The 25,941-nt window shown below is 40.1% G+C and overlaps 1 protein-coding gene across 1 annotated transcript in view; it reads left to right on the top strand.

Moving 5' to 3' along the window:
* The window catches only part of LOC144009393 (cadherin-12-like), a 221,921-nt gene that overhangs the window by 84,603 nt on the left and 111,377 nt on the right, over window positions 1-25,941 (top strand). The window contains exons 5-6 of the mRNA XM_077509117.1: window positions 3,300-3,467; window positions 8,363-8,550. Of these exons, the coding sequence (XP_077365243.1) occupies window positions 3,300-3,467; window positions 8,363-8,550 (356 nt within the window). The remainder of the gene's footprint in view (window positions 1-3,299; window positions 3,468-8,362; window positions 8,551-25,941) is intronic.

The following is a 25,941-nucleotide window of genomic DNA, read 5'->3' as shown; positions in this document are numbered from 1 at the left end:
GATTTTCACAATCTATGCGGCGCAATTGGAAGTTGCTTAGCTATTAATAATGCGTGACCGGATTTTCAAAATATAAAAAAACAGCATGATGCTATAAATAGTTATAACAACTAGTGTTAATTTTATCCACCATTTTTAAATTTAGCCTGAGTCGTTTCAATCACGCTTGTTTCGTTTTTATCATAATTAGTCAACCTCACCCCGTTTTTATTTCGTCCGTTTTTAGTAGACTATACATGAAGCATTTTAGTCTTTATTTTAGTCCAACAATACATAATTTTATTCAGTTTCAGTCAACAAAAACTGTCAATGTTTTATTCTAGTTTTAGTCAGGACAATAATCTACTGTGGCTCCATGCTATGAGCTAGTAATTATCCAGCTAGCAGACGGATGAACATTATTATTGGAACATTGTAGCCATTGGATTAATGTTAATTAATTAATTAATTAATTAATTAATTACCTAGCAGACGGGTGAACATTATTGTTGGAACATTGTAGCCATTGGATTAATGTTAATTAATTAATTAATTAATTAATTAATTAATTAACTTTTCACCGTCTGTCCCGTGTGTTTGTGCATGTTGCGCTTGCTAGCTGCAGATTAGAAAGGTTGGAACACCCGTGTAACTAGGGGCGTGGAAGCCAAATAAAAAGAGAGGGTGAGGAGGGGATTTTTTTCAGAGAGTGCATGAGTGAAATGTATCAGTCAGTTCGTCTCCTCGTGAGCCTTTGAACTGAGTGTCTTCTCTTCTTTTCATGTCGTGTTCAATAGATGTCAAACAGGGAAACCTGACAGGGTGTGTTACATGACAGATTAGCAGAGACAAGATTTCACAAAAGCAAATTATTTTCGTCAAATTAATAAGCTAAAAATGTCGATAGATTTTAGTCCAGTTTTTATTAAGTGAAGTCCATTTCCGTCTCCGTCTCATTTTCGTTGACAAAATTAACACTAATGACAACTGTTAGAATTAGCTTGCTGACCAGATACAAAACTCAAAACTGGGACTGTCCCATTTAAACATGCGCTATGAGCTAGCTGGCTACACAAGCTGGTCCAAATAGTACATTTTCTTTCAATGCCAACAGAACTGATCAAGTGTTTCAATTCCCAAGAGAGGAGGTGTCACTTTCCGTGGGAAGCTTGTTAGCTCGCGAGCTAGCTGGTGGCCAGCGTGTCCCGTTGCATTGTGGAAAGCCCCGCGACGACCCCGTGGGATATATTCCAGCCAACGGTGGCTTTATGTGGATATATTTTGGCAGCTTGAGCATGTAGGGATGTGGAGGCATAAGAAAGTTGCTGGATGGATGAAGTTTTCGGTGGCCATTTGAAAGCGCAGACCAGCTTGATTTTTCATGATTTTGAAGCTTCATTTTTTTCTATACGTTTATTTTAAACAAAAAAAAAGTAATTTACATCTGGCAGGGTTGTTGCAACAAAATTCACTTAACAGTTGCAATCTGACACTCATTTGCTCCCAAAAACATATAAATGCGTTCTATTTTAAATGTTTGAAGTATCCCAAAGACGAATTTATACGTTTGTTTGTTTTTTAATGCTAGGGCATGCATCAGGATTTGATGCAGCCTCTCACCTGCAAAGAACAGTTGAAAAAAATGGTAGTTTTTACACAAACGGGCAGCAGAGAAAATGAGAGCAACCAGGGCCATGTTCAGAAAAAAAAAAATAATAATAAATATATATATATATATATATATATATATATATATATATATATATATATATATATATATATATATGTGTGTGTGTGTGTGTGTGTGTGTGTGTGTGTAAAGCTCAATTACTCACAATTCAAAATAGATTTGTGAATAATGATGAAACTGAGCTATATTTTAATGCTAATTGCTGCAAAATGGTAACGGATAGATATATACTCCCCCCCCCCCGATGAAAGAAGAGACTCTAAATCGGTAGGTTCCATGTTTTTACAGCAATAGAACACAATATTCTATGAGCCCTGCAAAATCAGTCAAAATCCAGTCAAACAGGGAAGGGGATTGCTTCTGTGAAAATGGCTGCCAGTGAATGAGTTAAAACAAAAACAAACAACAAAAAAAAAGGCCAAAAAAATAAATAAATAAATAAAAAAAGATCAACAGAGTGAGACAGAACTGGAAGCCTGACAGGTCACCAGATGGCGCCCTGAATTTCTTCATTGAAATTGAACAGATCTATCACTACACTGCAAAAAGCGGGCTTAAAACAATAATGAAATGAGGACTATATTAGTTTAATGCCCAAGTAAACCTCAAAGCTAGCCTAAAAAAAAAAAAAAGCCATCATTTTGCAAAACTATTGTTTTTAATACCATCTGCATCTACAGGCGTCCCCAATCCTGGTCCTCGGGGACCAGAGTCCTGCAGGTTTTAGATGTTTTCCGTCCTCCAGCACTCCTAATACATATCATCAGCTTATCAGTGTCATGATTGAGGTGTGGTGGTGGACGGACCGCAGGGAAGCAGGGCAAGGATGCAGAGGTGAAGCCAAAAATTGACTTTTCATAGAACAAAAACAAGGAGGTAAACGAGGTACTGGTCAGAAACAACAAACAAACTCAGGGAAGGCAAACTTGGGAGGAACTAACCGGCAGCAGCCGTCTTCGCTGCCGGCTATCTGACTGGATTTTGACTGATTTTGCACGGCCAACAGAGTATTGTGTTCTATTGCTATCAAAATATGTAACCTACCAAAAGAAAGATTCAAGTCTCTTCTTTCATCAGGAAAAAAAAAGTATTTGTGTTTTGCAGCAATTAGCATTAGAATTTAATGAAGTTTCACAATATTCACATTCCTGGTGAAAACACTGACAAAAAGAGCTGTTGCAACATGGCTGATCTCTTATACACTGCTCCCACCTACTGGCCATTTTACTAAATAACTACCATTGCTTTAAGCCACCTTTTTATGTCCTAAGTTGCTTCTGTATGCACTTGCATTAAAAAAAACAAAAAACAAAACAAAACGTGCAAATACGTTTTTGGGAGTGGCAGACATAGTATTAAAAACGTGTTTACACATTTTTGTATATAAAGCACATTGATTTGTGATATTTAATCTTAATTCGATTTGAGTCGACCGGTCCATAAATGTGCACGTGATCTTCAAGCCAAGTCTTGGCTTCCGGTTCAAGCGTTTGAAATGTCAAGTTTGTCGAGCGACCTCGATTCGTCTTCCTCAGGTGAAGACGCCGTCTTCAAATCAAAACGTGCGCCAGACACGGACGCGTACTCGTTTAAATGTCAATGACATCCGTGCTTTTGTCCTGTGCCGCAGGCGTGATCAAGACGGCCTTGCCCAACATGGACAGAGAGGTGAAGGAGCAGTACCAGGTGCTGATCCAGGCCAAGGACATGGGCGGACAACTGGGGGGGCTGGCTGGGACCACCGTGGTCAACATCACCCTCAGCGACGTCAACGACAACCCGCCGAGGTTCTCCAAAAGTGGGTGCAGACAGTGTTTCGTCATGAAATTTTGGCTTTCCAACCTGTTCGGTTCACTCAAGTGACACTTTTGACTGTGATCGTATCAAAATTGAAAGATCTTTCACAATCAGAAAGCAACTCATTTGAGTATTGTTCCTATGTTTAATGTTTTTAATGTTAAAATGATGTGTTTCCGCTTCATGGTCGGATCATTCAGATGTTTTCCCGTCAGCACTGACCAGTTAGCTTCAACAATTACGTTTTCTTCGTCAACAGAAAGATTCCTGCTTCTTTTTTTTTTTTTTTTTTTTTTTTTTTTTATAAAGGAGTATTGGCTGTCCTTTTTGTATTTCTACAAAGGCAGAAGTAAACAAAGTGAGATTAGTGACGTTTACTTTGATGATGCCGTTAACTCATTCACAGCCAGCCCAGTTAAAATGAATTTTTTGACGTCTATAGCCGTCAGTGGCACTGAATGAGTTAAGAATGTGACTAACCATGTTTTGGACAACACAGATTTAACGGTCGTTTAGGTAACGGCAGTTTAAAAATGGTTAAAATAACTCCGAATTGAACAACCGGTCGTTTTTGCCTAAAGAGTTCTAACGGCGAGACTCTGATGCTATTTGCTAGCATTAAATGCTGATATGTAGCGCTATCCAAGCCTCACGATACGATCATTTGCACAATAATAGTTAAAAATGAATAAATAATAAAAAAAAAAATCAAAACGACATTGTAAAAAAACCTCACGATAATAAAAAAAAAACGAACGATAATGTAAAAAAAAACAAAAAACTCATGATCATAAAAAAAAACCTGAATGATATTGTTAAAAAAAACAAAAACAAAAAACAAACAACAACAACAAAAAAACATTGAAATAAAATGCACAATATTGTATTTTTGTACAGTGAGAGAAATAGGCTTGGACAGTCATTTTGTTTTAAATGTCTCATCTATAAATTCTAATTAGATCATAATTATGCATACAGTTTAAAGATAAGATCAGCTGGTAAGATCAGCTTCAATGTACATAAATGACCTAAAATCGCCAAATAAAAAAAAAACCACTTAATATTGAAGCACTTGCAAATGCATGCACACATTGCGACTCAAGTCAATTTGTGGATTTTGTAACCACGCAGGAGGGGTCTTGTTGGTGCTGGACTTCACTTTGATGGATTGGATGTACTGGCTTCTATTGATCTCACTCTGCCTTATCGATCCTTCCCTCCTTCCTCTCTTTAGTTTTTCCTCTGGGCTCTTGAGATCTCGCTAAATTTGCTGGAATTTAGAGGCTTCCGGGGTTGGCGTAAGACTTTGATTTTGTAATCATGGGGAAGGCAGGAAGTGTTTGGTCGGTGCTGGACGTCACTTTGATTTACCTTTCTTTCCTCTTTATTTCTTTTTTTTTCTGACCTTTTCTCTGGTCTCCTGACCATTTAAATCTCACGACTCTGGCAAGATTCTGAAGTACCTGGTTAAGGCGAAGGGTAATGGGATATTTATAAGGTTTTAGGTGAATGAATGAGTATAAATTTATACGTATTTGCACGCACGCACACGCACGCACGCAAACGCACACACGCAAACGCACGCACGCACGCAAACGCACGCACGCAAACGCACGCAAACGCACGCACACATACACACACAAAAAAAATAAAATAAATAAAATAAAAAATAAATAAATAAAAAAAAAAAGAGCAATGATGACAAGACGTTGAATCGGTAAGACTACCGAATGAACAATTCTGAGCTCTTCAAAAAAAAAAAAAGTCAATTTGTGGAGTGTGGTCTTAGTAGGGATGTAACGATAAGGGCAATATCGTGATATTGTGATATTAAAACTGCCATAATATTGTTGTCATCCAGCTCACGATATTTAAATGTAAAAAAAAAAAAAAGTCTTTTTGATTTCCATTTGTGCAGTTGTAGCTCCCTCTGGTGGCTAGTATTTTTTAGTGCAATTTAATTTTCATTAGGGATGTTTTGGCCCTTCTGTCTTTAAAATCTATGCTAATTGTCAGATGAAGGGGAATGTAATGTGCATGTGAACCGAGTCAATATGTGGAAGAACTCAATGGGTGTGTGCATTAACCCAACATAATAATTATAATAATAACATACTAATAACAAAACATCATAATAACATTGTTACATACAAAAGTACAATATTGTGCTTTTTTTTAATATGAGCTAAAAAAAAAATTTCTTTTACAGTATTGTGACCTTTTTTAAATATCACCAACCTCCCCCACAATATCGTGATAATTATCATATCGTGAGCGTCATGTCGCGATATCGTATTGTGACGTTTGGGTATCGTTACATCCGTAGACGTAAGTGGATAAAACATGCCTAATTAAAATTAAACTGCACTAATAAAACTAACCACCAGAGGGTGCTGGAACCGCACAAATGGAATACAACTTGGCTTTTTTTTTTTTTTTTTTTTTTATCAGATGTGCTGCTTTTAATACGCTGACATGACAACGACGATATTGTGGCAGTTTTAATATTGCTCGTTACGTCACTAAAAGCTTCCAAAATGATATTACCACGCAAATGACGTAGCTACAATCTTGCCGACACGCGTCAGGATTGTGACTCGGTCACAATGAGTTGGATGGTCACAAACGTGTGTTGAGACGGTCATTTCCAAAATGTTTCCTCCACATACGTAATTCCACACACAGCTTTGCCACGGTGGCGCGCAAAAGGTCGACTTGCTTTCGCATGACAAGCTCCGGTAAACAAAGTTCGTCGTCACACCGTTGTTTTTTTTGTTGTTTTTTTTGCTCGTGGAGCATCCATCTATATTTAGATTTCGGTTTTAGCACGATGCGCTGAGGGCGCTGACTCACTGCATTTCGGCACAATGCTTGCAACTTCACTATTTTCTCATTTTATAGGCTGCTAAACCCCATGAATTTGCCTCTCTCAATCAGCGGCTCAAAGTGGTAAAAAAAAAAAAAAAAATCAATTTCTATAAAGTCACTGATGTGCGAGTTTTGTGCTGCGGTTGATGTGGAGCCGTGAGCAGCAGCAGCAGATGACAGCAAAAGCGCAAACCTCCGCAGTGAGCCAGACGAGCGAGCGGCCCGGAATGTAAATGGGAGCCGAGCTGCAGAAAGCAAAAAAAAGTTGATATTTCCATAATTCTGTCACAGCACAAAGGTTGGCGCCACGTGCGGATGCTTCTGTTACGCCGCTGAAGATGTTTGAAGTACTCACAAGACCTGACGACAGCTTAGCTGGGGGGGAGAGAGTTCTACTTTTGCCTCTGGAATGATCAAGTTATTTTCTGGGTTGGATCCTAAAAACGCAGACACAAATGAACACATTATTCGCATAATATCAAAAGGCGAGGAACTAAATTGGCTTGACCAGAAACGAGAAGGTATCGAGGAACAGAGGAGCAGGTGGCCAGATGGAACAGAGATAATAATTCGACCAAAACACACTTTCCTCAGACAGGCTTATGTAGACAGCCAATCGATCTGATTGGTTGTGTGGGTAACAGGACTGACATGGAACTATCTGATTGGCTGTTGACCAGATAAAGAGATTAAACATTTCTGACATCACATAGCTTCTGACATCACATAGCGTCTTACCAGTTGAAACCAGATGCTGGTTACATCAGTTCAAAACAGTCACTTGACCTCACGGTCATGACCCACACATAACCCTTGCATGGCCCTAGTCATGACAGTAAACATAACCCTGACATGACCCTAGTTATGACAGTACCCCCCCTCAAAGGACGCCTCCTGGCGAACCCCTAGGTTTAGACGGGAAGCAGGAAGGCCATAACCCTTACATGACTTTAGTCATGACAGTAAACATAACACTTGCGTGACCCTAGTCATGACGGTAAGCATAACCCTTGCATGACCCTCGCCATGACAGTAAGGATAACCCTTACGTGACCCTAGTAATGAAAATAAGCATAACCCTTGCATGACCCGAGTCATGAAAGTAAGCATAACCCTTGCATGACCCTAGTCATGACAGTAAGCATAACCCTTGCATGACCCTAGTCATGACAGTAAGCTTAACCCTTGCATGACCCTAGTCATGACAGTAAGCTTAACCCTTGCATGACCCTAGTCATGACAATTTTAGTCGATGAAATTGAGTTTAGTATATTTTCCTGCAGCATACATTTCAACTTTTATACAAAAAATTATAACAGACATATTTGTAAACGTATTTTAACACGCATTGTGTGATGTGAAATTGTGTGAATTTTCGTCACTGTTTTCATTTCCATTTTAGTCATTGACAAAATTCTCAATTTACTGATGTGAACATCCAAAAACACTTGCAGTTGTCTTCCTTCAAGAAAAATGAAACAGGATTAGGGCTTCAAGGTGGAGTTTCAAATTCAAATTCCAAGCCAGGATTTTAAGGTTTCAAATTACAGTTTCAAACCAGGGTTAGGGTTTCAAGCAAGATTTTCGGGTTTCAAATTAGGATTTCAAGGTTGGATAAATGTTTTTATATTTGAGATTCAAGCCGTGGTTAGAATTTCCAATTTCAGCTTTCAGGTCAATGTTAAGATTTCAAACTTTCTAGCCAGGATTAGGGTTCCTAATGATCCTCATAAATACTACCGATGGCCTTTCCCAAAATATATTTCACCAAATGTATCCACACAAAAAATCCAGTTCAGCTTGAACTCACTTTTGTATGTTTTTTTTTTTTTGTACAAAACCAACAACTTCCTGTCTCTGAGAAAGATTTGAATCATGGGGGAAAAAAACGATTTCTCTCCAACCTGAAGAAATCAATGTTCCTGCCTGTTGTACGATTGTTCAGTAGGCGGAGGCAGACGTTTCATATCTGATGATCTTAACCTTCGCAAATGTCACAAAATGGTCGGCTTTGCTTTGTTTTTGCAGGTTTTTTCCACTTGCGCGTTCCCGAGTCGTCGGCGGTGGGCTCGGCCGTGGGCCGGATCAAGGCGCACGACTTGGACGTGGGCAAGAACGCCGAGGTGGAGTACACCATCGTGCCCGGCGACGGCGGCGCCATGTTTGACATCACCACCAACGAGCACAACCAGGACGGGGTCATCATCCTCAAACGGGTGAGCGGCCCGCCGCCAAAAAAAAAGAAAAAAGAATGCTTTGATTTGGTTGTGAGGGAGAGGAGGGAGCCTCAGCGGACTCATTGCTTTTCTTTTAAAAATTTTTTTTTATTTTATTTTTTTGCTGCAAGCTCTACACTCCAAAGCATCCATAAGGTCCAATTTACAAAATTTGACATGGAATTTTGCGTTTGAACTTGACCGGTGGAGTGTTTAGATGGACAAAATGGTGGGAATGTAATCACTTGAGTCCACTGCATGTCCGTTCAAGTGCAGTAATCTCAGTACTGAAATACTAGAAACTACAAATCATGTGTGATTCATCAAAAACACGTGTTTGCTAGTTGAGTAACAGGATCAATTGGGATTGTCCACATTGTTTGGATTGGGTTTCAAGACAGATATTTGAGTCAAACTTGGGTTTTCAAATTAACTTTTTGAGCACCGTTAACGTGTATTGTCGTCACCCGAAAACCTAACATGAAATGCCAGTGACTACAATGTATTTTTATTTTTTTATGGGAGTAGGTGGGCGCAGACAATTCTTGGCCATCTCTGGTTTGATCATTAAACAAGGAATGTAAAAAAAAAATTAAAAAAAATCAACTATGGCCAGCAGATGGCAGCACTGGATCTCTTTTGGATGTGATCATCTTGTATTGTCGTGTATTTTGGAGAAATAAGACGTTGGAGATGATTTCAATCGAGAAGTTGAAGTGATAACATAAGTACACATGCACACACACACGCACACACACACCACTACTACTACTACTACTACTACTACTACTACTACTACTACTATTACTCCTAATAATAAATAGTGTGTAAGTAGTTGATCGTTAGACTGATGATTATTTTGTGAATATTTTGCCAAGAAAAACTGTTTAGATATTTGCATCGCTAGCAAGCACACTAACAAGCTAAAATCATTAGCATTAAAGTCTCTGTTGCGCATAAAATATATCTTTTCACAAATATATATATATAATATATATATATATATATATATATATATATTTTTTTTTTTTTTTTTTTTTCCAGTTTTTGGATCAAAAAAAGGTGATTTGGGTGAAAGCAAACCATATTCTACTGCTGAGAGAAGAGAGTCTAATTTTCTTTCGCGTAGCTATGCAAACTCACATGTGAACCGCAAGAGTTGAAATTAACATTTTGGACAGTTTTTTATAAAACTATTCACCATTAGTTAGTTTAGTTAACTGTACAATCATAGTTTTAACTAGTTCCAAGCCTTTTATAGAGTTAGCTAAACTGTGACGTTAGCTTACCTGTTTTTGTGATGAAGGAAGTTTTGCGTCGTTGTTGTCTTCACTCTTAGTTGCAAAGCGCGCATTTATTTATTTTTTTGGTCATCTTATTATTGCTAACCGTTGACAATATTCATTCAAACTACATCTCTGTTGCCGTTTGTTTGGGTAGCCACTGCGTGTCCATAAGTGACACAGATTGCATTGCTAGGTTGGCACAGATTCTTTCCTGCAAGTTTTTGGTAAGCAAAGCTTCCACACAGCCGAGATTCAACACTGAACCTTTTCACAACTGTTGAAGCAGACATGCTCCGTGAAATATTGCAAACATGATTTCAGTGGTACAAAAGCGCCCGAAGATGCTTCTTATATAGAAGCTACGATGTGAAAGATGTTCCTCATATATTATACATGTCGGAGCAGACTTTGTAGAAGAAAAGAAACAGCGGGCAGCGGGACACCCCGCTGAGGGGCCCTCCGTGACCCCTGAACCTTCGTTAGAGACTTTGCGTGTTGGCGTCCCGGGTTGCGCCGCCGCTGCCGCTGCTCTCCGATGGCCGGCGAGTGCTCAGCGTGGAAGGAATTCATCTCGTGGGCCATACGTTCCGCTGGCTAAGTTGATTAAGACTCCCGGAGGTCGTCTTTGATCCGCACCCCAATTTATTTCCCAAGCCAACCTATACGGCATCGGTTCGGGGGACGCCAGTTCGCTCGGCCAACTTCTGTACCAAAGTGGCGGCGACGTTGGACGAATTAATTAACGTGCGGATGAAGCCTTCGAGGTCTATCGTCTCTTGTTTGAACAAAAAGGAAGACGTTACGGGCGCGCACTAAAATTAGGGAGCGAAATGGAGCAGCCACTCGGAATATATTAAAACACGATAAGACGTGCGAGTTATTAACTGTGGCCTATATGCTTCCAAAAAAAAATACGGAGGCTTAAAATAAGCTAACCTATATGTCCGTTGTATGACACAATTCATTATTTCTCATTTGAATAGCGATTAGGAATGATTTGACAAATGGATTTTCTTGAGTAATCTTAAAGGAGCGGCTTGAAAAGTGACAAATAATCGAGTATTGATGGATTCTTTTGATTACAAATGGGGCTCGTTTGGCCAAATTCCCAACTGGGCGTTTCAATACGTGCATTGGAATTTGCCCAAAATGGCCGCTTCAAATCAAAAGGTCCCACTTCCTGTTCAGTTCAAGGGTTGTGTGCTTGAGGCGTTTTTGTACGTCCAGTTATGACCAATCAATCCTTGAAAAGTTCAGAAAAATCCAACTTTCCAAAGGTTGATTAGTTCTGAGTGAGTTTCAGACAAAAGAGATTTTCACCAGGATATTTATAAACGTGAATGAAAATTCTGAGGCGAAACACAAACGAACAGACTCGATGTGTCTCAACTCATGCGAAGTATTTATTGATGAGATTTTGGGGGCCCCCTTGTGGCCATAAACCACATTAGCGCACATCTTCCAATTGAAACGTTATTCCCTGACTTGTGAGAGGCGGCGCCTGGTCGGAGACGCTCGCCATCCATCATGGCCAAATTCACTCAAGTCAAATAACGACATGCCGCTTTCCCACGGGCTCCGCCGTTGCCGTCTTATTTCTCCCCGGACGCGGGGGAACCTGACTGCTTCTTGATGAATGCGTTTTGTTGCTGTTCATCAAATACACTAAGACATTTTTTTTTTTTTTTTTTTTTAAATCATCTCCCTCGGACATGACTGCATAAATGACCACAACTTCCCACACCCACACACACCCTCTAATGACTAAAGTGAAGTTTAATAAATACTATCTAAAAAAAATATATATATATATATAAAAAAAAAAAAAAATATATATATATATATATATATATATATATATATATATATATATATATATATATATATATATATATATATATATATATATTTGTGTCTTTCTAGTTTGAAAATATGCTGATTATCGTACTTGGTGTCGTTTCACCCTTCGCAGTAGCCGGGGATATTAAGAAACAACTTTCAATATTTAAGGCTGTAATCTCATATGATCGTGATGGAAACATCATTAGCTTGTGTTTGCTAATGTTTTGTTGTTACCATGCTCACATATGTTTTTTTTTTGTTTTTTTTAAACGCCGCTCAGCCGTCAGACAAAATGAACGCATGGGTCGTTTGGACCCACGCAAACAGCAACCCACCGACTCCGCGTATGTACGTGTGTTTTACACGAGTGCTTCTATCTATTCTCCTTCAGCTGTGTGATGATGTGAGAGTCACTGTGTGAATGTACTCGCTTACAATAACGCCCCCCCCCCCCCCCCCCCCATCCTGCCTGTGCACACCGCGCACCCCTTTGGGCCGTCCAAATTCAATTTGTTGGCGCTCACGTTGAGCTTGAATAGAAATGAAAGGACTAAAAGTGTCACAGTCATCTCGCGTAATAGCAGCAGCAGCGCTAAGCTAAACTCGCTTTTGTCAGGCACGGAAAGAGAACACTTCTTTTTTTTTTTTTTTTTTTTTTTTTTTTCCTCTCAACACGTTAATGCACTCCAATGAAGAGTTTCCGCACTGCTACTTCAAACTCTGAAAAGGGGAGGGGAAAAAAAAAGGCTTTCATTTTGAATAAAGATGCGCTTGAAATGATTACCAATCTCGTAATATTGAATAGTGGCTGGTTGAATGGATCCGTTGAATAAAACCGATGAACATATACCTGCACTTAAAAAGTGTTGCTGTAAAACACGCTCACTTCCTGAGCATTAGCTCGGGTTAAATCAAGTGTGGTAGACAAGCTACTATTGGTACCTGGGCTCCCTCTAGTGGTACGTGAAAGAATCACTTAATGAAATGTTCAAACAGTACAGTACAGTACAGTTCAGGTGCAGGGTGTTAAAAAAATTGATTCAGAAATATATCACGATATTACAGTGCACAATTTTCGAAACAATTAAATAGGGTTAGGGTTCACACATCAAGCATGAACGAATGTTATATTAATGGAACTTTTAAGCCTTAATATTTTATTTCAATGCTGTTCAAACATGAAACAGAAGTTTCAGATAAATACATACATACATAAAAAAAAATCTTAGTGTACATGTACAAGTTTACTGATTAGTATTTTCTAAATTTGAGTAAAATAGTCGCCACAATTGACTTATAAATTCATATCGGGATTAATCGGTATCGAATCGAATCGTGACCTATGAATCGTGATACGAATCGAATCGCCAGGTACTAGGCAATTCACATCCAGTTCAGACATGTGCTGAAGGTTGGATCCCAAAGCGCAGACACAAATAAGATTTGGACTATTTATTCACATCGAGAGGCGTGGAACAAACTTGACTCGATGAAAAACAAAGAGAGTTACTGTACACAGAGGGGCAGTGGTAATAATCCAACAAAGGCACACACTTCTCAGAACACTACTACAGATAGTGAATCGATCTGATTGGTTGTGACCAAGTAAAGGATTAAAGATTGACATCACAAAGCTCATGACATCACGTAACATCACATAGTCTAAAACCAGTTGAAACTTGATGATGGTCACATCAGTACATAACAGACACTTGACCTCACGGTCATGAACCCAAACTTAACAGGTCATGAACTTAAACTTAAACCCTGGCGTGACCCCAGACATGACAGTTCAGGTGTATTTTCAGGAACTGTGGAATAAATGTATTTGAACTGGCGAGTTTGTACTCACAAATGTATTCAAACATGCTCACGGTTTACATTCGGAAAGTACTTGTAGGCTAAATGCTACAATTGTAGCATATTTTCTTCTAATAAATAATAATGCCAAGCGGTATTACTTGCATATGCACAAGTCAATACCCCGTTTAATTATAGGGAGAAAAAAAAAAACATACCATCATGAATTATAGGGGGAAAAAATACCACACTTAAAACATACATTTTTCACTCCTGCATGTGGCATTATGGGTAAATATGCTGTTTGTAGCATCTCGCTCACTCGCACGTATGTTCGAACGTATTTGCAAGAGTGTTCAAACGTATTTAATGTATTCAAAAATGTTGACTCCGCATTGACACACTTCCGTAGAATTTAACTTTGAAGTACAACACATATACTTACATTTAAAGTTTGTTTTCAAGACATTTCACTAGGTACAATTTGGATTCAACTTCTACAATGGTTAGCAACGATATGACTTTTTATGAATACAACTTTCACTTTCAAATGCACACTTGATGTAAACCCCCACGCTGAATATTTCACCTGACTGCAAAAAGGCGAACGCATTTTCAGAGCATTTCTTAACGTCGGAACGTTAAATGTTGCTGGCATTGAGTGAAATGCCGTCTTGTCTATTTTTAGCACAAAAGGTAATCTCAATCCTTTTTTTTTTTTTTCATCCCCAGTGAAATATTTATTCACACGGGCGGTAATTGATAGTTATTGTGTGCGTGCGTGTTTGCGTGCGTCTGCACTCTGTGATGTTTTTGTTGTCGCAAGCCTCAAAGTCGACAGACAAGACAATTTCAACAAACAAAGTGGGGGGATGAGGCAGGATGGTGGCCGACGCCTGCTGCGGAAACGACAACACCGCACGGCGTGGCAGACATCACATGACACTAAGTCAGTCACTGAGTGAGTGAGTGAGGACTAAGTCATTGAAGAAGTGACTGAATAATGTCACAGTGAGTGAGTGTGAGTGAGTGAGTGAGTGAGTGAAGACTGACTAATTGAACGAGTGACTGTAAAGTCACTGTGAGTGAGTGAGCGAGTGAGTGACTGAGTGGCTGAGTGGCTGAGTGACTGAGTAAAGTCACATTGAGTGAGTGAGTGAACGAGTGACTGAGTCGAGTCACATTGAGTGACTGAGTGAGTGAGTGAGTGAATGAGTGAAGGAGTGAGGACTGAGTAATTGAATGAGTGACTGAAAGTCAGTAGTGAGTGAGTGACCGAGTGAATGAGTGAGGACCGAGTGAGTGAGTGAGTGAGTGAGTGAGTGAGTGAGTGAATGGGTGAGGACTGAGTCACTGAACAAGCGACTGAATGTCACAGTGAGTGAGTGAGTAAGGTGAGTGAATGAATAATTGAACGAGTGACTAAATAAGTGAGTGAGTGAGCAAGTGACTGAGTAAAGTCACACAGAGTGAGTGAGTGAATGAATGAGGATTGAGTCATTGAACAAGTGACTGAATAATGTCAGTGAGTGAGTGAGTGAGTGAGTAATTGAATGAGTGGCTGAAAGTCAGTGAGTGAAGACTGACTGATTGAACAAATGGGTGAGGACTGAGTCATTGAACAAGCGACTGAATAATCACAGTGAGTGAGTGAGGTGAGAGTGAATGACTGATTGAACAAATGGGTGAGGACTGAGTCATTGAACAAGCGACTGAATAATCACAGTGAGTGAGTGAGGTGAGAGTGAATGACTAATTGAACGAGTGACTGAGTAAAGTGAGTGAGTGAGCAAGTGACTGAGTAAAGTCACACAGTGAGTGAGTGAGTGAGTGAGTGAGTGAGTGAGTGAGTGAGTGAATGAATGAGGACTGAGTAATTGAATGTGTGACTGAAAGTCAGTGAGGGAGTGAGTGACTCAATGAGGATTGAGTCATTGAACAAGTGACTGAATATTGCCAGTGAGTGAGTGAGTGAGTGAGTGAAGACTGAATAATAGAACGAGTGAGTGAGTGAGTGAGTGAGTGAGGACTGAGTCATTAAACAAGTGACTGAAGAATGTCCGTGAGTGAGTGAATGAGTGAGTGAAGACTGAGTGAGTGAGTGAGTGAGTGAGTGAAGTCACACTGAGTGTGTGAGTGTGTGAATGAATGAGGACTGAGTAATTGAATGTGTGACTGAATTTCAGTGAGGGAGTGAGTGACTGAATGAGGACTGAGTCATTGAACAAGTGACTGAATAATGTCAGTGAGTGAGTGAGTGAATGAGTGAGTGAAGACTGACTAATTGAACGAGTGAGTGAGTGAGGACTGAGTAATTGAATGAGTGGCTGGAAGTCAGTGAGTGAAGACTGACTAATTGAACAAGTGAGTGAGTGAGTGAGTGAGTGAGTGAGTGAGTGAAGACTGACTAATTGACCGAGTGACTGTAAAGTCACAGTGAGTGAGTGAGAACTGAGTCATTGAACAAGTGAATAATGTCACAGTGAGTGAGTGGGATGAGTGGTGGACAGAGCAACTCACACTGAGTGAGTGAGTGAGTGAGTGAGTGAGTGAGTGAGTGAGTGAGTAAAGTCACATTGAGTGAGTGAGTGAACGAATAAGAGAGTGACGTTTTCCACTCACCATGTAATGAAGTGCACAATAGGCGTGTGAGGAGTGATGAAGACAAGGATGAAGGTGTGTGAGTGAGCCCAAGATAAAGCCTTCATGAGCTCCTCGCTGTGTTCTGACCCGCCCACTCCATTGTCTTATTCGGGATTGCTGCAATATCCCCAGAGAGCAATCCTTCCACTGCTCTCCTTTCCTCCCTCGTTTGACTTTCCGCGCACACGCACGTGCGCACGCACAAAGGCAGGCAGCAGGAGAGCCTCATTGTACACAGCCGAGTTTGGCAGAAGCCAAATTAGCGAGTGAGGAAGGTTGGCGATGATAAGAGGATCAGGCTGAGTAATGGGTTCAAAGGATGATCATCTGTTTCCCAGCCTGGCGAGAGAGAGAAAAAAAACAGGCGTGAAGGGGCCTCGCACATCCCATCTGCTAAACATAAGATTAGGTGAGACAATAGGTAAATCCGCCCGCAAATTCCCGGGCGGCCGTGAGGACCGATGACACGGCGTACGGCGAAGGACACGTTGACAAACAAGAGCCTCGGGGTCGCCTTCGCTCAAAATGGCTTCCTCTCTCCGATAAAACGCCGCGTTTGTCCATTTGCGCGTTTGTTTATTTATTTACCTTCTCCCGGCAGACAGAGGAAAGCGAGCGTCGTGCAAATCGGCTCCCGCCAGCCTCGGGGGGGGCGAACCTGCATTGTTTGAAGGTGGCATGTGTGGCATCATGTTTGGCTGCTGCGCTGTCTGGGAAAAAAAAATGTGAATAATACGGATCCATCCAGAAAAAAAAAAAAGTCCCACATGCTATGTTTATTATAGACTTTATAATCTTTCCTCAAAGGTTCTACAGTCATCAGTTCTTTTGTACTCCAGCGGTCTTGGTCTCTTGTAAAAGCAGCTCGTAGGTGTCAGAAGTAGGTCGACTCCATCGAGGACGGTTTTCGTAAAAGTTCTTCCACATGAACGGAAACTCCCCGAATGGATCCTACACAGTTGTCCAAAAATCACCTCGTAAGGACTTTAGTCCTTAGACATTAGTTTTATTTTCATATTCTTCAGTCGAAGACTATGAAGGTGTGGAGCGACTTTGGTGTTGCCATGGTAATCCTGATGCTGATGCTGTGACTCAGGAATGAGGTTTTTTTCTATTTTGGGGTCCCTCATATGCTTCTCATATGACAGCCCACCTGCGTTTTAATCTAGTCAACGGTTATGTTAGCATAAAGCAGATCACAAAAGACAAATTCTATTTATTGTAGAGCTGTCAAACGATTAAATTTTTAATCAGATTAATCACATCTTAGAATTTTGATCATGATTAATCACTGACTTAAAAAGGCTTTTTTTTTCCCCAGCATATTTTGCCCGCAAAATTTGAAGCGCACCTGTTATGTGTTTTTTCGAGGGTTATGTTTACTGTCATGACTAGAGTCATGCAAGGGTTATGCTTACTGTCATGATTAGGGTCATGTAAGGGTTATGCTTGGGCCATGCAAGGGTTATTTTTGGGTCATGACCTTGAGGTCAAGTGTCTATTTTGAACTGATGTAACCAGCATCTAGTTTCAACTGGTAAGACGCTATGTGATGTCAAGAATCTTTAATCTCTTTATCTGGTCAACAGCCAATCAGATAATTCCATGTCAGTCCTGTTACCCACATGTCTAGCCACAACTAATCACAATTTTTTCAACATTTAATGTTATGAGGACGTCTTCAAAAATGTTTATCGAATGCACACTCTCATCCTGCTTTTTCTAATCAATTAATTATTTGCATAATTTAAAATGGGGGAAAAAATTACCTACGGCATATGTAAATATTTATTAAATGCTTTACTTTAATGCATGTAGTTATGTTTATTGCTCAAACTCCAACAGCTACCTTTAATGGAACCATCCACTGTCGGATAAAAAAGATCATCTGCGGTCAAAATTAATAGTGTGATGAATCTGTGGTAATACAATGATTAATGCGATAATTTTTTGTGATTAATTAATTAATTAACGCTTTAACTTTGACAGCACTAATTTATTGATTTCGTATACCGCATAACCTATTGACAACCTGGACAGTCTGCCTTGTCAATTAAACGCACCTGAGTTGTATGGAAGAACATCCAGAAAGCATTGTAAATAGTCCAAAACGTGGCCTTCAAAGCTGTTTAGCTTGTCAAATGGAATGAAACTAAGCCCGTTGCTTTGCCAAACAAAATCGAAAATGTATTGTCTCGACACAGAAAGCAGAAAGTGTCACTTGCTAAATGTTTCATTTGTCTAAATGCTTTTTTGGATGTCCCAAATCTTAAACCAATAAAAAAAAAGGAAAGTACAAAACCAATAAAAATGAGAGGGGTAAACTCCCCTTAATCTTCTGCAGCCTGAAGTCCAGACCAAACGGGGCCAAATCCTCACTGATGAAAAAAAAAAAAAAAAAAACAAGCACAATGCCTAGAAGCTATTTAAGCCTTTGCGAGTGGGCTGCCTTCAAATGAGCGCGGTGGGTTTGCACGTTTGTTTGGCCAAAGAAGCGTCGGCAGCCGCGAGTAATCCGGCAGAAAGCAAAGTCAGGTTTTTAGCCCGTCAGTCCGATGCGAGCAAGTGTTAGCATGCCGAACGCACGTCAAACTGCGTTGTGCGGCTGAACTTGGACTTTTTCCCATGGACCCCGTATACTCGTGACCTATGAACCATGCCGTGCACTCCAGCAGCCAACTCTGCCAAATTTGGTTCTGCCCAACAGGCTTTAGGCAGACTAAAGAAAGAGGTCTTTGCTTGTCCCCTAGTTGGACTGATGATTCACTGGGGGGACTGTCTGAAAACTAGCCCCAGTAGAACCTAAGTTGTATACGGTAAAGGAAAATCTGGCCAGTAACGTGTTACTAGCGTTTCACGTTCCAGACATTATGCGTAGAACTCGAGGAGGTTGATGAGAACAAGAACATTTGGAGATTCCCTGTTCAGACTGTTAACTGCAGTTAAGAAGTTGAAAGCTAAAGGAAGGACAGATTTGATGGATGGACTGTGGCCTCCATCCCATATGGACGCACTGCCGTTACAGGGAAACCATGCGGTGTGTGCTCAGAGGCAGTCAAGGGCAAATAACCTTCATGTGGTCTTTGGTTGCCAAATCGGCTTGTTTATGAGGCCGAAAAGGTCCTTAGTGCTAAACCAGGACTCACTGGACTATTTTACCGCTCGCCTGGAAAGCCATCTTTACCTGCTGCCCTGTGTGGCAACCCGTTATTGTAATTGGGAGAAATGAGCAACTGGGAGGAGGCTTCAGAGCAGGTCTAGGACATCCTGGAGGGTCTATGAATCTGAGTGCTGCCATAACAAACTGGACCGACATAAAAGCGCTTGATGATGGAAAGTTGAATTGTTAAGAACACATCAAGCAGAACAAAACCTCCAAGTCTTCCACTATTCCAAGCACAGCTGGATCAAAAGCTACTGTAATGCACCCTGCCTAGGCCAAGGTTCTGAAGTCTGAGAGGATAGTAGTCTCTTCTGCTCGCATTTCCGGATGCTACTGAAACTTTAGCCTTGCCGGTGAAGATACTTTCAAAAATAGAACTGTGTAGTCAACATTCCGCTGGAAAACGGCAAATAGTCTGACGTGGGCAAAAAATTGCACTTTCCTCAGCTTGTTATCTGGGAATTGGGTTATCGGGTAAAAACCAGCAAGGTTCCACGGATGAACCGAGAGCAGAATGACTTCAAGCATGAGTTCTTTCTTTTCATTTACTGCGAGTTGTACACTTGCACGGATGCGAGTATTCATTCCGTGGGTGTGGGCCCCGGCAGGGAAAACGACTCGATGTCGGATCACCGCTATTGATCCTGGATGAGCTCCGTTTAAGCTTCTCCAGTCAAAGCAATTGACAGTATTGAGGCGAGAAGCCTTTTCATCCTCCCTGCCATTAATTAAGGACTTAATTTCACTAAATCCAGCGAGCCAGCCTGGTCCACTTCCTCCATCATAAATGTCATTAGTGGTGGGATTGAAGGAGAAATTCTCGTCTCGGCAAGGAAAATGAAGCCGCCTTTCACTTTTGCGTCATGAAAAGAAATGATAGAGGACTGGGAATTGAGGCTGGCTGGCGGGCTACTAAAACCAACAACTGACCTCGGCTATGTCCAGCTTCTTGGATAGCATCATTCGAAAATCAATAGCCGTCCAACATGGAAACACATTGTGAGGAATTTGACATTTTCATGGGCTGAGAGGTGAAAAGTGAACTGCACGGATTTTGAGAAGGGATCTAGGCCATTTGCGCAGGAAGTATACGGTTTGTTGAAAATCAATAGTGCCCTAAGAGAAAATATTCCTGGACAGCATCTCTCTGTTAAAAAAAAGTGATACGGGCAAGTGAGAAGTAGCTTGCCCACATCTAGGCCAAATAAAAGTGATCACGGGACAAATTAAACTCGTATCGGTTGTCATGGGAACTAGTTTTTGGTTTCTACAACAAAGGGCGCATTAACCCACCACCGTTGTATCTTTGGCTACAATGCGACGTGGGATTCTGGTTAAGACGAGACGTTTTAAACTAAAAAATAAAAACTTGGACGTAATTATCAAGCGGACGTTTGGTTGTCCTTGTGTGCTGCGAAGTTCAGAGTTTCAGAATAGTCATCTGCGTGAAGCAGCACAATGTGGGAACGGCGATTTTGAGGCAACAAGCCTTGCCCCAAGTTACCTCGCTGAGTTCTTGCACCCTTACGCTCCTGCCCGGTGCCTTAGGTCAGCAGATCGGACACAATTGGAGGTCCCGAGGACAAAGCGGAGGCTTAGTTAGAGGGGAACGAGCCTTTGCAGTTGCCGGTCCCTCCCATTTGGAACGACCTTCTACAAAATATTAGGCAATCTCCCTCTCTATCGACTTTTAAAACCCATCATAAAACCCATATGTATTCTTCGGCTTTTGGCACACCATGAGACTTGGCATTGTTTTGCTTTATGTTGTCTGCTGTATTTTGTTGTTTGCGTTTGTGTTATGATGTTTGTTTGTTTGTTTGTTTGTTTGTTTATTTATTTATTTATTTATTTACCTACGGAAGCGTATTGCATTCACTTGAAAAAGAAAAACCTGTTTTTCTGACATATTTTTGGGGGTAGCTTTGTTCTTTTGAGTAATTTTTCTTCCTGTTTTTCTGAATATTTTTTTTTTTACAACAGAAAAAAAAATTCAGTAAAACAGAAAAAAATATTCAAAAAACAAAAATATTCAAAACAAAATAATTAAAAAAAATACTCAAAAAACTAAGCTCCAAAAAATAAATAAATAAATAAATAAATAAATAAATAAATAAATACTCTGGAAAACAGAGGTTGGTGCTCTGTTTTTTGGAAAATTTTGTTCTGTTTTTTTTAAATCATATTTTCCCCCTGTTTTTTTGAATAGTTTTTCCTCCTGTTTTTCTGAATATTTTTTTCCCTGTTTTTCTGAATATTTTTTTTTATGACAGAAAAACATATTCAGTAAAACCGAAAAAAAATATGCAAAAAACAGGAAAGAAAATCACTCATAAAAACAAGAGAAAAAAATGTATTCAGAAAAACAGGGGAAAAATATTATTAAAAAAAATCAGAAAAAAATTGTTCCCAGAAAAACAGCACCAACTTTTTTTTCTTGGGAGTATTTATTCAATTATTTATTATTATTATTAATATTATTATTATTATTATCATCATCATCATCATCAATTATTATTATTATTATTATTATTATTATTATTATTATTATTAGTAGTAGTAGTAGTAGTAGTAGTAGTAGTAGTAGTAGTAGTATTAGTATTAGTATTATTTTTGTTTGTTTGTTTGTTTGTTTATTTTTTTACCTTTGAACTCCAAGTGACATGTTGCAGACTACTGACCTGTATATATGACTGGATAGCCAATAGCCCATACACGCTAGTGGAAGCCGTTGAAGTCACAGGGCGGCCATATTGTTACTCCCACCTCACGAGCAGACTACTGTATAAACTATACGGTATACATACGGGTAAGACATATACAGCTCGTAGGAGTTTACTTACTTCCAATGTTTGTTTTGTTCTTGTTTTACTTACCTTATTCTTTACTGCATGACCGATTTTTGTTCCATGGAAAGCACTTTGGATACAGCAACGCTTGTTTGAAAGTGCTTTATAAATAAAGTTGAGTTGAGTTTAACATTCATGGTCTTGGTATAATATAATTTACGCTTTTTTTTTTTTTTGCTTTTTTTTTTTTTTTTTGTTTTTTTTTTTGACTGGTCTGGTAAAAGGAATTCTCAAAATATACCAAGTTGTTGCTGGTCAAGCGAGGAAGGCTCCCTTGACATATCGTTCAAAAGCAACATGATGATTCACACTTTAGACTTGTAATGAGTCGAGAGCCGAGTCTCAAGTCTTTTCCCTTTGCGGCGACAACACTTGCGAAGGTCATAATAAATCATAAATAATGTGCCGGTGATATTTCATCAGATGTTTGGGAATTTCTCGAGCGCTGCCAGTTAATGACACCCGATCGCGGTCGGAGGCTCATCCAGCGGCATCCGGCCGCTCGCCCGCAGAGCCGACTGGGGAATTAAGCCATTGATTACAAGTGCTGAAGGCTTCGGTGGGGAGGTGAGCTCGGCTATTTTGGACTCGGCTTGTGATCGGAGGCCCGCCAAGGCGCTTGAGAGGAAACAATACCTCCGAGCGGCGGGGGAGCCGCTTGGAGTTTGTGAAAAAAATAACGTCGCGCCGGGTGACTGAGTAGGAAGTGTTTCGAGTGTTTGTTTGTTTGTTTATTTGGGCTGGTGCGCACATGGCTGTGTGCACATGCTGAAGTGGCCCATTCAAGGGATTACTTGGAGTTGGCGAACACCGTCCGATTCAAATATTCAGACAGTATTTTTTTTGTTTTAAATAATTTCACCCTGGTGAAAATTTACATTCGTGGACTATTTTGCAAATTCAACCCCCACAGTCAGTTTGACTTAGCAGCATGGAATCTAGCAGACGTGTCTGTGACGAGTAGATGCACAACAAAGTCGTGCCAGGAAAGATTCAGAAAGGCGACTATTTTGGTTTGTCATTTGGCAACCAATTATTGCCAATTTTCATTGTCAGACAAACGTTATCTCCTAGGAAATGTTGCATGTTCCCAACCCACGAAAGCTAGTTTCACTTTACTCACTCAAGAGGAGACCCACAAAAAAAGTTTCAAAAAGATTCAGAAAGTTGTTAACTTTAATTTGTGGGATTTTGGCCTTTCAAGGGAATTTGGAAAATTCAGTCCCCGAAGCCGATATCACTTAGAAACATCAAATTTGGCATGCATGTCTGCCTTGCCTGGCAAAAAAACAGAAAGCTGTTCGTTTTGATTCGGGGCAACCATTTGAGGGGAATTTTGGCCTTTGACGGGAATTTGAAAATTCTTAGAAACATGAAATTGGACATACGTGTCATGTCATGACTAAACCCACAAAAAAAAAAAAAAAAAAAAAAAAAAAAAAAAATCCTAAAGAAGTTACACACTAAAACAGTTGTCCCCAACCTTTTTTCCACCCCGGACCGGTTCATGCAAGTCCACAATTTTCGCGGACCGGAAACCCAGCAGGGGTGGGGGTGTCACTTTTCAAAATAAAACATTTTAAAAGCCTCGGCTAATCAATTAACCAGAAGTACAGTCCGTCCATTTTCTTGACCACTTATTCCTCACAAGGGCCGTGGGGGTGCTGGAGCCTATCTCAGCTGGCAATGGGCAGTAGGCAGGGTACACCCTGCCTGAACTGGTTGCCAGCCAATCGCAGGGCACACAGATACGAACAACCATCCACACTCACAAGCACACCTAGGGACAATTCGGAGCCCCCAATTAACCTGCCATGCAGGTATTTGGAATGTGGGAGGAGACCGGAGTACCCGGAGAAGACCCACGCGGGCACGGGGAGAACATGCAAACTCCACCCAGGAAGACGGGAGCCTGGACTTGAACCCGAGTCCTCAGTACTGGGAGGTGGACGTGCTAACCACTCTCTCACCGTGCCGCTCCGGAAATACAGTCACTGTTTTTATTCTTTCAACTGTGCTGCCGCCGCGGCCCGGTCCAAGGTGGCCCACGGCCCGGTACCGGTCCGTGGCCCGGTGGTTGGGGACCACCACTGCACTAAAAGACTAGAAAGTCACGAGTAAGTCTTCCTTTTTTTTTTTTTTTTTTTGACATTTTTTTTTAGTTTTTTTTATTAAAACTAATGCTAAAACTAATAAAAAATTAAATGTAAGTGAAACATTAAAAAAATTTAAACTAGTAAAAAACTCATGCTAAAACTAATAAAAAGTGAAGCATTAAAAAAAACAAAAAATGCTAAAACTACAAAAAATTTAATGAAAGTGAAGCATTAAACTAAAACTAATGAAAAAAAACTAAAACTTATAAAAAAACCAATGTTAAAACTAATAAAATTAAATGAAAGTAAAACATTAAAAAAAAAAACTAATTTAAAAAACTCATGCTAAAACTAATAAAAAATTAAACGAAAGTGAAACACTAAAAAACAAATTAATAAAATATTTTAAAAATTTTACAAACAACTTTTCGAAAATGTGGGCCTTTCAAGCAAATTTGAAAATACAGCCCGAGTAGCCCCTTTCACTTCAAATTTCGCATGCATGTCTGTCATGAGTAGACTCACAAAAAAAGTCTCAAGAAGTCTGAATTTTTCGTTTGAAGTGGCCCTTTTGTCTTATTGTAGCCACTTGGGAGTCTACTTGTAATTGTCATCTCTCCATTTTTTATTTTTTATTTTTTTATTTTTTTATTTTTACTGGCTGAAAAGTGCTTCCGTTTTGGGGTTATAGTTTCTGGACGAAAGCCAATGCTGGCTCTACCCGCAAACTATGAGAAGAGTGTTCGTGTGTTAATGGCCTAAATGCAAAGTGGCATCAGTAGTCAGCCGCAGTGGGTCCAAAATGCTGTCTGCAAGCCACTGGCGAGCGCTCAGAAAAGGTCCAGTGTGATGCGATGGAGGCAAGCGAGGACACAAACGGATGTGATTGATGGCAGCACAATAAAGTGAGCATCCCTCCTCCCTCGCCGGTGCCGGCGGCGGCGACGGTAGTGGGGGGTCTCTTTGGGCCATGTAATCTTTTTCTCTCCTGATGACGAGCTTATTGAGCGCAGCGCACTGCCCACGGCACACTCGGCCAAAAAAGAAATCTCTCGCTCACCGTGGAAAAGGTTATGTCGGCCTAAAAAAAAACAAAAAAAAAAGCTCTCCATTCAGTTTGACGGGTCATTTTCTCACCAAGTGTGTGACTGCTTGTCGCTGCTTTTCACGACTCTCGAGATGACTTTTGACATCTCGCAGTTACTACTATAAAACCTATTTTTCCATTTTCAAGGCTTTCTATTGAGTTTTAACTGTGTACAGTAAATGTCCCGCCTTGGAAATTTCAGAGTTCACGGTCTCGCTTTTTTTTTTTTTTTGCAGATTTTTTTGGTACAGTTAATAACCCTTATGTCTTTCTAGAACTGGTCTATTCTGAGTGTAATTCTAATGTTGAGCATTAGATGGTGCCACACAAATTACTCGGAGATTGTAAATTTGAAAGAAGAAGAAGAACAACAAAAGCCGGAAGCTATCGGCATAGCTAGTTTAGCTTTTGTTGGAAATAATTTGACATCCTCTACAATCCTGAATTTGAACAATACAGAAAGCTTCGTTTCATTTTCTAATGTACATGTTTGGACATGATTATTTATCAGTTGTGAGCTGTTGGGTATAGTTTGTCACTTTGGATTGTTTAGAGGAATCTGTACACTCTTTACACTGAACTGTACAATATTTTTGTGTTCAATACATTTTGTCTTTAGATGTGT

Source organism: Festucalex cinctus, chromosome 20 (genome assembly GCF_051991245.1).
Source record: "Festucalex cinctus isolate MCC-2025b chromosome 20, RoL_Fcin_1.0, whole genome shotgun sequence".
In the NCBI taxonomy this organism is placed as follows: Eukaryota; Metazoa; Chordata; class Actinopteri; order Syngnathiformes; family Syngnathidae; genus Festucalex; species Festucalex cinctus.
This window is presented reverse-complemented; position numbering and strand designations above follow the sequence as displayed.